This window comes from Leishmania martiniquensis, chromosome 36 (assembly GCF_017916325.1).
Source record: "Leishmania martiniquensis isolate LSCM1 chromosome 36, whole genome shotgun sequence".
Taxonomy (NCBI): domain Eukaryota; phylum Euglenozoa; class Kinetoplastea; order Trypanosomatida; family Trypanosomatidae; genus Leishmania; species Leishmania martiniquensis.
The window spans coordinates 918,780-935,555 of NC_090171.1; the positions used below are offsets into that span (position 1 = coordinate 918,780).

Genomic DNA, 16,776 nt, shown 5'->3' on the forward strand with positions numbered 1-16,776 from the left:
CGTGGCGCTCGCGCCACGAGCCACGTCGCCCAGCCCTGCAGGCCCGAATGTGGAGAGCCCGCGCACGCCATCGCGGAGTTGCGCGGCTTGAAGCGGCTGAGGGCGAGGCGCGGCACGCAGGCGGTGCGTCCTGGGCGACCCGGATGCAGCCGTGGGACGTCAGAGGGGCGAGTGTGGGCTGCAGCTGTAGGGGGCCTACTAGTCGACGTGTTCGTGGTGCGAGGAGGACGCTGGCAGAAAGAGAAATGGCCGATACGCGGCTGCTTGCTCACACATATGCGTTTTTTGTTTTTTCCTGCCCTAGGTGCACTCGATGTTTCTGCGTCGCTCTTCCTCTATCCGCCTGCCCGGCACAGGCATGCGCACGTCAGCTGGCGAGCTAGCGACACATGTGGCAGTCAGCGGCTATGCTTTCGTTGTCTCCCTCATCGAGGCCGCTCGGCGGTTGCCGCCCTTTTTTACCAGTGATTTTTCCCCTTTCTCTTCACTCCCCCCTGGCATACATCGGGAGACGCTTGTTGTACGTGTGCTTGTCTGTGTGTGTGTGTGTGCCTCGCTGTTTTGGGCGGGACCTACATCCCACGCGGAAAGGGAGGTCGTCGAGGAATTGGTGAGCATGCGGGAGGAGGAGAGGTAACCGCGCAGTGGCCATGCAAGATGGAAGGGAACGAAGAAGAACGCCGGAAGCGCCTCTCCCGCCGCCTCCCTTTTCTTTCTTCCTGCCGCCGGGGAGGCGCCATGTGGCCAAACGCCCACAGCAGCGAAGAGATGTGTCCGGAGCGGCAACAGCACACTCGACTTCGCTCCGCCAGGAGAGAGCGAGAGGAAAAAATAACGAAAGCAAAGAAAATCAAAGACGCACTCCGCGAGAAAAAAAGAAGAACGCGGCGTTTCTTCGAAGCCGCGCGTTTTCTGCGGTCGTGCTGGAAGCGTTTGTCGCTGCAGTTAAAAGGGGTTCGCGGAAGGCGGGCTGCCGGTGTCGAGGAAAAGAAATAAATGTAGGCTTTCACGTCTCTGTTGTGGTGCAGCTGTACCGTCTTCGTCTCCCCCCACCCTTCTCTACCGTCTTTGTTTGTCGTAGACTCCTCTTCTCTGCCGCTCTTTTCCACCCAGTCAAGACGTAGAAAGCGGTGGCGTCAGGGCCCTGCATTCTTGCGTTCGCTCTTAGTCAACCGCCCCTTCGCCACTGCCACTCAGCAGCTGCACGCGAGTTGTAGGCTGCCTTCGCGAGCAGCGTGGTAAGAAGCAAGGCAAATTCTGAGAACTAGACGTCAACACAGAATTCGAAGCACACACGAGCATATATAGAGTGGGGAGAGGGAGAGAAGATCACCGCACGGCCTCATGCGCTACATCGAGTGCATGCACGTCTGCTGTGATACGAAAAGAGGAACGCTCTAAGCTGCGTTTCTCTTCTCCAGACTCTTTGGCTGCTCTGTGGCGAAGAAGCCGCAGTATCGCACAGAGGTGAGAGGAGGGAGGGGAGGGCGAGGCATACGGAAAGCGAAAGCTGTAATTTGCCTCCACGTATTGTGGAAGCTTCGGTAAAGAGAAAAGTGCGTCGAGCGAGTGGGGGAAGAGAGGGGGAGACCGGGCCCGTGAGTGCAGGTCGACACCGACGTAGTGGAGGGGGGGAGGGCATTCTTTTTTTTTCGTTTGCTCCCCTTCGGCTTGCTTGGCTCGAATTCTTGTGCGCCATCTCTGTCACTCACCGTCTCGCCCAAAGATGATAGACGAGGGTGCCCTGGCAGCGCTGCCCTCGTCACGCAGCGATGGTATGCCTCGCTCGGATGGCTCGTACCTTCAATCACCGCAGCCTCCATCGGGTGCTGCATGCAGGACCGCTTTCTCCACTCCCACTGCGGTGCCAAGCGCACCAGTGAGTGTCTTGAACCTCATCACTGCGCTGCCGCTTCTCTTGTCGATGGAGCAAGCCCACTACACTGCGACGCTGAACAATGCGCAGGAGGGCGTCGTGGATAGCTTTACCTCGCCGACCGCGCAAGGGGGCGGTCGCTTGGCCCCGTCAAGCCGAGCGTCGTTTCCCACCGATGCCGCCACCGCTGCGGTGCGTGCGGTGCTCTACGCTCGTGTTTCGCCTTTTTGGCAAGCCAAGCGGCGGCGGCTGCGACGGCTTGCGCTTGACTCATTCTTCCACTCCACCGTGTCGACTCGCATTTCCCTGCGCCGCGAGCGCAGCCCGGAAGGTGGGGACGGTGTGCGCGAGGCAATGACGCAGCTGCTGCTTCACACGCGCACGGTCATGTCAGACATCTCGCCGACGCAGGCGTATTTGGTGGATCTGTTTGCGGCCCAGATAATGTGTAATGCCCACTCTGGTGTGCCTGCCGTCGCCGGCTCGCCGCGCGCATCCACGACCAAGGCGGTACAGAGGGAGGAGGGAAAGCCGGTGTCTGCGCATCGCAGCATCATGAAAAGCATCGGCTCTGCCTCAGCCTCAGCGATTCCTTCAGCGCGCTACGACCAAGACTACGCGACCAGCGCGTCCGCCCCTGCTACCATTGCCGATCAACTGCTCTACATCATTCTCCGCACCAGCATCGCAGCGAACACGCCACGGCGGCCGCTCTTGGAATACGAGGAAGACGCGTCTGAGCGCTTGGCAGACGGGTCGCGTATACCTCCGCCGCAAGGCACCCTCGGCGCGACTGCGCTGACCTTGACCCCCTCCTTCACCACATCGTCTGCGGCGGTCGGCCCACTGACGCGCAAGAAGCCGCGGCTAGACGATTTCAATGGCGCCCGCCCCTTGTTGCTGCCCTCAGAATACGGGCAGTCTATTTATCATTACGCCAGCGGTTTTGGCGGTGTATGCGCACCTGCCGCGTTACCGTACCAACCGCTTTGTTGGCTAGCGCCGTCGACGGTGGCGCTGGTGGAGGGTTCACAGGCGCTACGGCGACAGCAGCGCTGGACGTGCGACCTGGATCCGGTGATCGAAGCCACGGTAGCTGGACAGGGCTCCTGTGCCCGCAGTAGCTATTTGTGCAGTGGCGCTGGCGCCCGCTCCGCCGCTGTTGCGCCGCTGCTTGAGAATATGCGCAGCTCATGGGCTCTGCTGCCAGGCATGGCGGAAAGCGACGATGCCGCTGCTTTGAGCGCTCTTGTGCGCGGTGGCGGGCTTCCGTTTTCCCCAGGGCCACCCTCAGCTGTGTCGAACGTGGCGCAGGAGGCGGGGCCAGCCTGTCGCTTCAGCGGCTTCCAGTGGGATGATACAATGATAGGGGACGACCCAGCTGTTGAGGCCCTCTTTGCAGACGATCGAGCGCGCCGCGGCGAGGTGGTAGATGCCCCCGAAAAGGGGAAGGCAGCACCGACGAGGCAGCGCGAGAAGGAGTCTGCGACCGCTGCCCTGCCTGCGTGTCGCACCCCTTTCGTATCGTGCCAGCCTCTCTATGGCGGGGTCGTGTACGCGCAGGTGCACCTGGCCCTGCACCGGTGCACCGCAGGCCTTGCTGATCCATTTTGCCTTACCGAACGCGATGACTCGGGTGGCCCGGACCTGCCGGCACTGCGCGTTCGCAAAGAGTTCTATCTCAGGTCGTTGCCGGTCAATGGAGGCGCCGGGACAGCGGCTGCCACCACTACCATCAGCAGTTTAGCCTCTTTGCTGGAGTGGGGCTGCTATTATGGAACACTTCTGCGCCGCCTTCAGCGGCTGTGCGACGTGGCAGACGACGTCGCGATGCGCGGCGCTCTCGGAAGCTACGGTCGCTGTGCCATTAGCGCCTTGCGTCTCTTGCTATGTTTGCTGCAGAGGCAAATCAGCGAGCTGGGAGACCAGCCAGGCGGGCCGCACCGGCTGAGCTTTGCAGAGCTGCTGACAGCACACCAACGGCTACAGCGAGCAGTGGAGCAGGTCGAGGTCCTGGCCGCGTTCTTTGATGTCCCGGTAGCTGCACCTGCAGGGGCAACAAGTCAGAGTTCACGGACGGTGCCAGACGGATGGGATCCTGTCGGCATCCTCCAACAGCGCTGCTCGTCAGCGTTGCTTCTCTCGCGCCTCTACGAGTGCTTCAGTGCGCGGCACGCCAACGCGCTTGGTCAGTACGGCAGCGCTGCCACCCACTACCACGAGCTGCAGCAGGAGCGTCTCGCTGAAATTTTGGCGTCGCTGGGCAGTGAAGGTCGTGATGAGGTGCCGTTGCAGGCGAAGACTTGCACAGGCGACTTCGATCAACGGCGGCCGAAATTTCGAGCTGTCTTCGACGCCCTTGACTCTGGGGCGGTGCCTTCGGCGGTGAATGTACTGCATCTGGGCGCCGGTGTCGTGTCGGGCGCCTGGGAGGATCACCGCAAGGAGCTCCTCAGCTACTCGATCGACGCTGTAGGGTTTCTGCTCCGTGCAACCCTGCGTCCTCTGAACATTATGCTGCATCGCTGGCTCACGGCAGGTGAACTGGCCGATCCGTATGATGAGTTCTTCGTCGTGCCTTCGCATGGCCAGACGCACAGCGGCTTCACCTTGGAGCCGTCGCCAGAGCGCCTGCCCGTATTTCTCTCGACTGCAGCTGCCACAGATCTTCTCCATGCCGGGGTGAGCCTGTGTGTGCTTCGAGCCGCAGCGACACACGTCCTGCTCAGGGCCCGAGAAGACGCGCGCCGACTAGAAGGGATGGCGGAGATCCATGACGCCGCTGCGGAGGACTACGCGGAGGAGCTACTGGATACGCAGACGCTGCGGCGCGCGATTGAGCGGTTTATCGAGCGACTCGTGCACGGGGCCCCGACAGCGGAGGCAGTGCACGGTATCGGGCACGCCGGAGCTGGTGCAAGCGATGAGGACGCGACCACTGACGCAACCCCGATGCCGTTGCCGCCGCGCGTCGACGTGCTCTCGTCGTATGGCACCATTAATTGGTGGAAGGGGCATTACCAGGCCTGCACACGTGTTTTGCTGGAGGCGGTGGTGGAGGTCGCGAACCCCAGGGAAGGAGGAGACGAGGTTGGCTCTGCGGAAGGCCCCCCTGACCCGTCTCCGTGGCTGCAAGCGGACGAGGAGGAGGAGCTGCGCTGTGCTGAGGAAGGGGCGGCGGTCGAGGTGGAAAAGGCAGATGTCACTGGCTCCTTTGAAACTCACGCTGGCGGTGCAGAACCGTCCCTTTCCTTCCCTACCCCTACACCGGCAGCACTTGATGCAGGGGAGGTTATACCACTAGATGGCCGCCTTTGCCGCTCGCCTCGCGTTAGGGCTGCATTGCCACCAAGGGATTCGATGAGTGAGGCGCCGTCGCACATCACTGTTTGCATGAACTCTGACGAGGACGAGGACCGCGGCTTTGAGACGAGGATAGCGAGAGCTGCCGGTGGGCATCAGAAGGCGGACACCGCCTCCCTCGCCACCTCGTCTCCTCGCTCCTCTAAGGGTGCGGCAACAAGTGTGCTTGGTCTGCGTCACATCGCCAGCTCCCGCTTCTCCATCGGTACAACGGTGACCTCGACGGCCTCGTCGCGTGGTACTATGGCCCTCTACGGCGCCATCACGGAGGAGCTACGCCAGGTCTCGCTACTCGAGCAGCAGACGGAGGCGGACCTCGGGCAGTCCCGCCACGCTCTCCGCGCCGAGTTCGATGCGCAGCTGTGGCGCCGCCGGCGAGAGGGTCGATTGGCTGAGTGGAAGGCTCAGCGACTGGCGCTACGACTGCGACGAATGCGCGCCATGGAGAGCATCATCGAAGAGCTGCGCGACGTGTACATGATACGCGCTGCGGGCCACGCAGAAGCCCACGAATCAGCGGTGCGTCCCGTCGAGGAAACGGTAGCGTCGCTTGCAAGCGGGAGCGAAAAGAGAGCTGGACAACAGGGGGCGGGCCAAGATCCTTCCACGGTCGGCTCTGCAGTCGCAGACATACGCGTTGTGATACCGCTCCGGCAGCTGCCACCACCACGCGCCGCGCCGCCGGTGATCCTGTACGCCGTGCCAGAGGATGGGGATGCGTTAGATGGCGCAACCGGAGGGAGGCGTGCTAGTCGCGTCGTCGGTGGTCGCTCGCGCCGCACGAGTTTTGCGGCGAATCCCACCATTGTGGAGCCACCCGCTGCCTCAGCGGTGCGTCGCCCATCACCGTCGCTTTTGTCCATGCTGCCGCGTCCGCTAGTCCCGACGACAGGCGCGCGCGAGGCTCTTCAGCCCCGTGGGCGGCAGCGGCGCTCTCTCAGCGCAAGCGTACGGCTCTGTGGCCGGGCCGGGGCGCCAAGGTCACCGTCGCTGCCGGCAGGCATGTCAAAACGAGTCACCGCTGCCGTAGCCGACGCGGGGGGCGTCACTTTTGGCGATCCGCTATCGGTGGGAGCTGATGTGCGAGGCGGCGCGGACGGTGGCGTGGGACCAGCAGTCGTTTGTCAGCTGCGCGACGTCGACCTGGCAGCCCTGTCAGCATTAGAAGCCATTGAGAAAAGGAGTGCTGCTGCAGAGGTGTCGCAGAGTGCCGCCGCAACGTTCGCTGTAACCTCCAAGTCAACCTCAGTGCCGGTACCACCGCTGCATTCGTCGCATCAGCGCTGCGAGCAGGTGAAGGCGGCAACGCTGAAGGAGTGCGCTGGCATGGCTGCTGCCGCTGCGGTGGACAAGGCGTGCGAAGCGAGTGTGCGGCGCGATGAGTTCGGGTACGCCCACCCAGACGCGCTTTTTAGAGTGGCAGACATCAATGACGATGAGTTTCTGCTGATGCGCACTAGCCCCAAAAGCTACGCGCGTCGTGAGGCGGAGGCAGCGGCGATTGCGGAGTTGACAAAGCGGCAAGCGCAACTGGCCGCTTGCTCGGTGGACAAGCCCAGTTACCTTCGCCAGCTGGCTGCTGCTGTGGCGGCGGCGGTGGTGCCAGTGCCGGACCGCTTCTCCGGCAGTCCCAATGCGAGTGCCGCGCTGCCTAGCTTGTGTTCCTCGGCCGAAAATCGCCTTTATCCCTCAAGTAAAATGGAAGGTGATACTTCGGCACAAAGGAATCGCGCCGCGAAGGATGCCGAGGCAGGCGAAAGTGCAGCGGATGTGGAAGGGAGCACGCATTTACGGCTGGCGCTAGATGCTGCCTGGCAGCGAGATGATCCGCAGCGAGGCTCGCGCGAGGCGAATGCCACAATGATGGTGAGGATGGCGACCATGGAAAAGAGCTTCACAGACGAGTTGTGGTCGTGGACGGCAGCGGAGGCACATCGGTGGTACTTTGACGGCCTCTCTCCGTGGCATCATGTCCTCACAGGTGCAGATATGGACCGCGCGCTTCTCGTTAATGCTGCCCTCACGCGCGACGAGGCCGAGGCGTTGCAACGCTGCAGTGGGTACTACCGCGCGCTTGGCCAGTACACAGCCAGCTTTCTCACGCACAAGGCGCTGCAGCTCACCCTGCTTCCGCCCTACGGCTCTCTCTACCGCCTCACAACGCAGTTTCTCAACGTTTGCCTGCTGCAGAGTCCGCCGATCGCTGTGCGCCTCATGGATGTCTGGATGGCATCTGTAGACTCCGCGTTGGAAATGATTGCAGAAGCTGAGGAGGCTACGCTCGTGCGAACAGTCGTAGGCGGTGAGACACGATGGTCAGCCTTGGCGGCACTCACGAACGCTCGGCAGGGGTTGAACCTGGACGAGGCGCTCTCCTCTCTCAACGCTGCTTTCCAGCGTGAGTGGGCGACGTGTGTCGCGAATGGAGAATCCACTGTTAGGCTGCAGTTGAGGCTCGCGCCGGCGAAAGCGAAGGAGCACGAACGACTGACCTCTGCCGGAGAAGCCCTCGAGAGAAATTCCGGCTTCACAAAGGACAGCGATGCGGTTGAGAAGGACTGCAGGAGTACCTCCACAGCTTCCTGTCTGTCACACCAGCAACCGCGTTTACCACCAAAGGACGTGGAGAGCGTGTCGACGAAGTCGTCCCCTATTCAGTCCTTCCTTGCTTCGCTTAGGCTGACGGCAGCGAGCTCGTGGTGCAGCGGGGCGTGGCTCCTACCGGATCACACGCTACAGTGCACTGGCGCCATCTTTCGGGCTCTCCTGTTTTGGAAGAGCGCGGAGCGGATTGTGCTGCATTTGTGGCGCGCCGGCATGGCGAGTGGTCTCTCGAGCGTCTTTTTCTTCTGCGCTACCGTGCGCCAAGTGCTGCTGTCCAGCCTTCAGGAAGCCTTGTGGATGCGACTGGTGGAGCTGACGGCGGCTTACCGGGAGAGTCTGCGCTTTGAGGCAGGGGTGCTCTATACATATCGCGCCCTCGAAAGCTTCACGATCGACCATGCCGCATTCTTGCGCGAGTGCGAATTCTACACGCTCTGCAGTCCACAATTCCAGTGCCGGGTACATCCTGTGTTGGAGGCAATGGTCGATGTTGTTGAGGAGGCAGAGCGAGGGCTGCGGTTCGCGCAGGTGTCCATACGCATCGCACGTCAGCAGTACATGGCTACCTTCCGCTCCATGGTGCGCAGTGGCAGCAGCAGCAGCAGCAGCAGTGGCAGCAGCGGAAGTGACACTGACGAAGGGGTGGAGCATGATAGCTGCCGGCGAACAGAAGGCCAACCGACACCCACATCAGCACCTGGGCACGTCTTCACCCCCTCGAGGCGTTCTCAGCGAGCGCGGACGCAGCACAGCGTCGTAGGCGTGCAGGCCAGCGGCGGCGGTGCTAAGGCCTCCCCTTGCTACCTTCGACTCCCTGAAGGCGACCTGGCACGTCAATCCGAGACTCTCTCTCCACCTCCAGCAACTGGTGGCTGGATTGCCGATGTGGCTGCTCCTAGCACAGACCCTGAGGCCGGCTCCAACAGCACCCGCACACCACAAAGGCGACCCGAAAAGGGGAAAAGGATGCACGCGGAGCAGTCACCGCCCTCGACTCTGAGCAGCGCAACAACAACGCGCTCGGCTGCTTCACTGCTCGACAAGCGGCTGCTTGTGTTGGGCGCGGCCAGCGCTGCGGAGAAGACAAATGACGTAGGCGATCCGGCCTCCATGGCAGCACCGCGCAAGCGGCGTCGCCGCGGAGGAAGTCAGGTGGCCGGCGCTCGCCAATCTACTCCCGGCAAAGCAGCGCCAAAGGCCATAACACTGCGGGCTTCCGCGACTGCACTGCACTCGCAAACACAGAGGTGCCGCAGGGGCGCTGGTGTGTCAGTGCGGCAGTCCACCGCTCTCACTCCAGCGAAGAAGCGACCTCGCCGATGCGGCCGCCAGAGAAAAGGGCTATCCTCGACCGAGCGCAAAGAGCGGCGCCTGAAGCTGCGGGCGATTGCAGAGCGCAAAATCCAAGAGGAGGTGGCGCATCAGCGCCGAACGACGCGCGATGTGGTTTCTCGTCAGCTTGGCTGCTTTGCATCGCTCACTCAATCCCTGCGCGACGCTTTGGCGGAGGTGATGGTGGCGGAGGATTTGAAGGGGATGACGAATGTGAGCGTTGCCGCCGCCGCCGCCACAAGCGATGGCGCGTCGCTGAGGTCGGTCAAGGATTTGCACAAGGCACAGCAGCAGCACATGGACCGCTACGCCTACCTCTCCAGAATGCTCCAGCGACTCGATGCGCTCATCGATGTGATGAACGCCCAGGTGTGACCTCCGCGGTTGAAGCCGAAAGAAGCATTTGCGTCTCTCCCTGTGTAAAGACTTCGGCCGTTGCCTCGTGCAATGCAGGCGTCAGGGGCTCGTCGCCAGAGGGGCAGGATGAGTGGCTGCTGTTTATTTTCCACGGAAAGAGAGGACAGTCTTCTGTTCGATGGTCGAGCTCCCTCCCGGCCTCTTCCGCATCATCACGCGTCCTTCTCACGCTGAGGCGGATGGGCACAAAGGCACTTCACACACACACATACGCATAAAGGAAAACAAAGTAAGAGACAAGCGCAAAGAACCTTTTCCACGTGGAATCGCATTGGAGAGGGAATCATCAGCAGCGTCTGACTGCTGTATTCGCCAAAGGTAGAGGGGGGCGGAGGTAGTCCTTCTGCGCCCGCGCACTGCCCCCCTGTGCCGCAGGAATGGCAACTCTGTGTCAGTGGTGTGCCCCTCTCTTTGCTTCTTCTCAGCTTCCTCCACGGCCTCGCTCAGCTCCGGCTCATCGGCTCTCCCCGCCCTTTCCCTTTTTCGCTCGCTCCGCTCCCCTCTTCCCTCTTCTCCCCTCTCCAACCGCCCCATGCGTTTCTGTTTCCCCCATCAATTTAACCTGCACGTCCATGCTGCACGCGCGCCACCCTGGGTGAGCGTAGATGTCTGCGGAGTAGGTGTTCCTGTAGGAGTCTCGAGAAGTACCACAGCCACCTGCCCCACCAGCACCCCACTCTCACTGCTTCCTCCGCCCTCATTCCTCAGTGTCTTGCAAGGCGTGCGCAGACCTCCTCTTCCGCTGCCACTCTCGCACCAGGGTAGGAGTGCACGGGCCTCTCGCCGTAAAGGAAGCCCACCGAACGTCCTCTTCTCTCGCCCGCTTTAATCACATCACCATTGCTCTGCGCAGCACCGACTGGTGCATCCTATTCCCACGGTAGCAGTCACAGCCCGAGGCGACTGATAAGGGGAGGCGCTCTACCCCCACCCTTCGTCACACATTCTTTTTCCTCTTTCCCTTCACATCGCACACTGACTCGTGTTTGTTTCGCTTGCTCGCATCGGCAATGTCGTCCCTACAGAAAATCAACGATATCGAGGCGGAGCTCGCCCGCACGCAGAAGAATAAGGCGACCATGGCCCACATCTGCGCTCTCAAGGCCCGCCTGGCGCAGCTGAAGCGCGAGCTCATCTCCTCTGAATCGAAAAAAGGAGGCGGCAAGGGCGAAGGCTTCGACGTCCAAAAGACCGGCGACGCTCGCATCGGTTTCATTGGTTTTCCGTCGGTCGGCAAGTCGACGCTTCTGTCGAAGATGACCTCAACACACTCCGAGGTAGCCGCGTACGAGTTCACAACGCTGACCTGCGTGCCTGGCGTGGTGAACTACCGCGGTGCCAAGCTGCAGATGCTGGACCTACCCGGTATTATCGAAGGCGCAAAGGATGGTAAGGGCCGTGGTCGGCAAGTCATTGCGGTGGCTCGCACATGCTCTCTCATCCTTATCGTGCTCGACATTGCCAAGCCACTGCAACACAAGCTCATCATTGAGCGTGAGTTGGACGGCTTCGGCATTCGGCTGAACAAGTCGCCGCCGGATATTGTGATTCGCAAGAAGGACCGCGGTGGCATCAGCATTTCCTCGACGTGCCCGCTCACACACCTTGACCAGGAGACGATCAAGACCATCTTAGGTGAGTATCGCATGTCGAACGCGGACGTCACCTTCCGTGGCGACTACACGGCCGACGAGTTCATCGATGCGATCGAGGGGAATCGCGCGTACATTCCGGCCATCTACGTGCTGAACAAGATCGATCAGATCTCGATCGAGGAACTCGACATCGTTGCCCGCATTCCGCACAACTGCCCGATATCTGCCCACCATGAGTGGAACCTGGACGGACTCCTCGAGTGCATATGGAATCACTTAAACTTTATTCGTGTGTACACAAAGCCAAAGGGTCAGGTGCCAGACTACGACGCGCCGGTCATTCTAAAGAAAGCCCCACAGCCTTCGGTCGAGAGCTTTTGCAACCGCATTCACCGGCAGCTCATGCGCAACTACAAGTACGCGTGGGTGTGGGGCTCCTCTGTGAAGCATCAGCCGCAGCGTGTGGGCAAAGACCACCCGCTAGAGGACGAGGATGTCGTTCAGGTTGTGAAGAAGGTATAGAAGTAAGAATATATATTTATATATAGGCACCAAAGTAGACAGGTTAGACGCGGCGACGGCGCCACGCGTGTGCGAAGTTACAGAGTTGCTCACAGGCATACAAGCGATGCAGAGAGCGCGAGCGGTGTTGCCGCTATCGATCGAAGATGGCGGCGGGTGCAGTGACGTCAAGCAGCAAGAGAGCGTGTGTCGGAGTGCGTTTTAGCGCAGAGATATCGTGTGCTTCGCGTGTCTTGATGTTTCTGTCTGTCGCGGTGTGTTGCGTTCCCGCCTGAAAAGCGAAGACTGTGTGCTCTGCATTAGTACCGTACTTGGCTACACCTTTTTTCTGCGACGAGTCCCCCCCCCAGTATACACACCCATGCGCGCTCATTCGCTCCCTCTCTTCCTCCCTCGTCCCGTTCTCTGGCGCCAGGTCGAGTCAGTAAGGTAGCCTTTCCTATCTGTTCCCCCTCCTTTCTGCGCTTCTTCGTCGAACGCGATGGCTAGGACTATGCGCACCCGTGTCACATCGCCACGCACATCGCTCTCGCATCACTTCACACGTCGGTTGGTCGGCGGCGAGGAGTACTGCATACGAAGCCGACCATTTATATTTCGGTGTGCCTTTCGGACGTCGTCTCGGTAGGTTTGCTCGTTGTCTCGTTGTCTTCATGGGTGTGCTCAATGAAATCGAACTGACTTGGCAGCGCGACAGTCGTTATACCGGTGCACTAAAAGGGAGAACAGTCGGTAGAACGAGTGCATCTGCGCGAAAAATGGATGTTCATGGGTGGTCTGGGGAGCACCGCTACTCTATCGCACGCCGGAGCGGATGGGAGCTGCAGCCAGTGCGCGCGCACGCGCCACCGAGAGCTAGCGCGATGCGTGCGGAAGAGGGGAGGGAGGCCACATAAGCGTGCGCTTCAGTCACAAGCCCTTCCGCGGGCCGTGGCCGCAGGCCTTCCTGTTGTTGAGTGTGTGATGCTGCTGCGAACACGCCATCAAATATATGCGAATTATGTTTCATCTCGGAAGCGGAAAGCGTACCGCGCGCGATCATGTCACCGCTTCATCCTTCTCTCCGCCCCGCATCACTTTGCTCGTCCAACGGTGCATGCGCGATTTTCTCTCTCGATGTTTGGTCTGCTTGCTTGTTTTAATCGTGTGCTGCTCTGCCACGCAGTCGAGTGCCTTCATTGACAACCGCCACGGCGCATAAAGATAGACATTCGGGCGCTCACACCCTCACCTACAAGCCAGCGAACGCAATAAAACAGACGCACACGGAAGCCCTTTCGAACGCTCAGAGGCCAACATTCAGCAGCAAAGGTGCACAGCAGCACCCGCCACACACACACAAAAAGAAGAAAGCACTGAGAACGGGACGTGAAGAAAGAGAAAAAGGACGTCTGCTTTAGCTCTAATCCTAATCTTGTCGTTCTCTTTTCGTGTACGGTGCACGCGATTCGTGACGTCTCTTGCAGTGTTGGTGTGTGTGTGTGTGTGCTCGACTTGGTGAGCTCTTCTCGCCCCCCACTCCTCGCTCCCCCCTCTCCCCCTCCCCAAAGAGCGCGCGGTACGCGGCTTAGAAAAACGTCGGCTCTTGTTCTCCTTCCCTATTGGCTGGAGCCGCTGCCGATCCACGCAGAAACGTCGACATCCTTCCGAGGCGCGCGCGCATCAACATAAAACACCTGAGCCGAACGCCAGCAAGAGGAAGAAAAAAAAGAGTCGCCTCCCTCTCTCCCTCTTTCCTTTCACTCTATTGCTGCTCTTCATGAATGGACATTGTGCTTTTCAGCGTAGGTGATTGCAGTCTCTCCCTCCCTCTCCCATCTTCGCACTCTCGATTCATTGCCCCCCTCTTCCTAATCCAGCATTACTTGTGAAAGTTATAGACACTGCTTTCTTTTCTGTGCCTATTGTTTTCGTTTCGTTTGCCGGTGTGCGGCCATCCTCCGCCCATCCGCACACGCGCCTATCAGCTCAAGAGGGACATACGCCACCGAACTGTCTCTGCAGCTTCTGCCTTCCCCTCCGCGAACTGCATCGGTCTCTCTCTCTCTAACTTTTTGGTATACGAGCGAACGCATCGAAAAAGAAAAAGGAGGGGAGCAGTGGTACCTTTTTTTATTTGCCTTCCGCTGTGCAGAGTTTCGCGTTGCGGCTCCTCGCCCATCTTCCGTGCTTGCGATATTGAATACGAGTAGCGACAACGCTGGAAGCACACACATACACACATAAACACGCAGTGTACGGCCCCTTCCCCTCTTCCCTCCCCTCCCCCCATCTCTCTTGCTCTTCCGCTTATCGTCACCCCTTCACTCTCTTCTTTGAGCGATTCTCATTCGTGCTCGACTAAGGGAGAGAGAACTAGAGAGCGTACAGTAAGGAAAGGACATCGCTCTTTTCTTTTCTTCTTTGTGTGTGTGTGCGCGCGTGTGTGTGTACCTATCTTCGCTTTCTTTGACTTCATTTTTTTTTGTTTTGGTGTGTTTGTGTGAGGAAAGAGAGAGGGCTTGTGAGTGTGTGCATGTGTTCACACCACCTTTGGTGTCTTCCCTTCCCTCCCTAAACACGCACACCTCTCTCTCTTGGCTGAAACATCCCTGAAGGATCACCAGACGAGACGAGTCACCGCGCAGCATTCGCACCCATTTCTCTTTCTCGTTGCCGTCGAAGTGTCAAGGACAAAAAAGTCCTTTACGAGGGCATAGCAGTCGACAGCATAAATCTTTTGTGGCAAACGCGCAGTCGTGTTTGTGGTGGTTGTCTCTGAACTGTTTGTGAGCGACGCGCTCGAACGTGGGCTTAAACAGACGGCTCTTTGTGTCTTGGTCTACATCCTCACGCCATCGCCCCACCGCGACAGTGAATCGTCAGCAGGCGCACGCTAATACGGGAAAAAACACTTCCACAGACACACACACACACACGCAGGGAGAGCGCCAAAGGCGGCGAGACGCAAATGAGCGCATCAACGAAGACGTCGATGCCGGTGATTTCAACGGTAACCGCTGCATCGGCTGCACACAACGTTGCTCAGCGTGCGATAGAGCCCCTGAGGGACACTGTCTCTCTCAGGCACCTCGTCGATGTGCTTTTGTTTGTAGGGCCGAGCGGCTGTGGGAAATCCACGATGATTCACCGACTACAGCGCGACTGGCCCACGCTGTTTGAATTCAGCGTGAGCCACACCACCCGTCGCCCCAGGCGCGGCGAGGTGCCTGGGCAGCACTATCACTTTGTCACCATGGAGGAGTTCCAGCAGCTGATCGACGCGGGCAGCATGATTGAGTACTCGCATCTCGGCTTCCACAAAGCGTCACCGTCGTCCCCGCATAGCAGGCCTGTAGGCGACCTCTATGGGACAAGCAAAAAAGCTGTCGACACCGTACTCGAGCGCAATCGTGTCGTACTGATGGACACAGACTTGCTAGGTGCCATCAGCATAAGGCGCTACTGCGCCGGCGAGGTGGTGAAAATGAGGCCTGTGGCCCCCTCGAAAACAGGGCAGCCTGCTGCGCAGCAGGACAGCAGCACCGCTTCCCCAGAGCAGGACCCGCTAGCCCTTTCCCCATCTCAGCCAGCTCCTTTACCTCTGGATAGGAAGCGCGCCGTAGTCCCCGCGTGTGCGGCTCGATCCAAGGATGCGGCATTGTCACCCACCTGGTGCCTCGGGCCAAGGGCCAAGCGCCCGCTGCGTTGCATGGTCATCTTCATCGCTCCGCCTAGTATGGAGGTACTGGAGCAGCGGCTGCGGGAACGCAAAAGTGAAACGGAAGCCTCGCTGCAACTGCGCATGAGGCTGAGCAGACTATGGTTGCAGTGGGCAAAGGAGAACATGTCGCTCTTCGACTACTTCATTGTAAACGACGACTTGGAGCTCTGCTACGCAAAGTTGAAGCACATTGTCCAATCAGAGGTGCTCATGGTGGAGAGCTCTCTGTGAAAGAGCACTTTAGGCCAGCGTTAGGGGGAAGAGTAAGGGGAAGGGAGGTGGTAGCGAAAGTGGTGCGCGTCAATGGACGGAAGAGTAAAAACAAAACAAATCTGCACACGCCGTTTTTTGACTCACGTACCCGGGCGGGGTGTGTGAGGCAGTTTTCCTTTCTCTTCTTCGCTTTTCGGACGTCGTCTTCGTGGGGCGTCGTATTGTTTACTTCGGGGAGGCTGTCGTGACACCTGCCGCTGCCAACGTGTTGTGGTCTATTGACGTGCTTTAACGCCTCGATGGCTCTCGTGCGCACGTAAGCTTTTCTTTAACTTTTCGTTTGAATCGGAAGCGCTTTGCCCCCCCCTCCAGTCTCCCCCTTATGTGAGTGACCCTTGCGCCATCTCTCGCACTCCCTCCGGTCACTCCGTGGCGGCGTCCGAAGGTGTTGACATCCCACACCCCCGCCTCTTTATCTCGGTTCCGCTCCTCTCCTCCCCTTCCCACTTCTCCCGAGGAAGCGAGGGGAGCTCTGCGCATGCTCGCCTCACGCCTCTTTTCTGCGTTGCTTCGTAGTGCTTGCCTCCACTTATTTGCTTGCTGAGGCATCTTGCTACCTCGCACATGGCATCTGGCGACGGGCAAGACGCGCACGTTTCGAACAGTGCAAGCGTGTTCGTACTCTACGTGTACTGCTCGCAGTCGTGTCGTGCGTACCGCTTTTTTTTGTTTGGTTGGTTCTTGCCGTCGTTGTACGTGCGTGGGCGTGTGCCTCTATGCTCTCCATGAACTTTTCTTTTTACTTTCGTTCAGTGTGGACGGTTTCGCATGCCGCACGCCCCCGGGATGCCTCCACCTCCTCTCGCAGGCGGTGGGGGAGAGGAGAGGAAAATGTCAGGCGAGAGAAAGAGTGCGGCAATCGGCAAGACCGCAGAGCAAAACAAATGGGCGAGCCCTAGTGGAAAGAGGCATGCGTGATTGGACTGCCTGCCTGTGCTGCTGACGCACGTCTTCGCGGCGCGCATTCCCATCTCTGGGAAGCCACACTTTCTCATCGGCCAGGCAGCCGCCTCCGATCCCCATACCCCACCAGCTCCGCCGAGTGCGCTCACGTTGCGTTCCTGCATTGCCTAGCCTTGCACACTCGATCG

General features: G+C 59.7%; 3 protein-coding genes across 3 annotated transcripts; all 3 read left to right on the forward strand.

Moving 5' to 3' along the window:
* Positions 1-1,924: 1,924 nt before the first annotated feature.
* Positions 1,925-9,550, forward strand: LSCM1_00232 (uncharacterized protein; the record flags this gene model as incomplete). The annotated part of the gene is made up of 1 exon (XM_067317884.1): positions 1,925-9,550. One exon carries the CDS (start codon positions 1,925-1,927, stop codon positions 9,548-9,550), a length of 7,626 nt encoding a protein of 2,541 aa, XP_067173989.1.
* Positions 9,551-10,602: 1,052 nt separating this feature from the next.
* On the forward strand, positions 10,603-11,709 carry LSCM1_00233 (uncharacterized protein; the record flags this gene model as incomplete). Its single annotated transcript, XM_067317885.1, has 1 exon — positions 10,603-11,709. The coding sequence occupies one exon, from the start codon at positions 10,603-10,605 to the stop codon at positions 11,707-11,709; it is 1,107 nt and encodes a 368-aa protein (XP_067173990.1).
* A 2,950-nt stretch (positions 11,710-14,659) lies between these two features.
* LSCM1_00234 (uncharacterized protein) lies at positions 14,660-15,643 on the forward strand (the record flags this gene model as incomplete). The annotated part of the gene is made up of 1 exon (XM_067317886.1): positions 14,660-15,643. One exon carries the CDS (start codon positions 14,660-14,662, stop codon positions 15,641-15,643), a length of 984 nt encoding a protein of 327 aa, XP_067173991.1.
* Between the last annotated feature and the right edge of the window lie 1,133 nt (positions 15,644-16,776).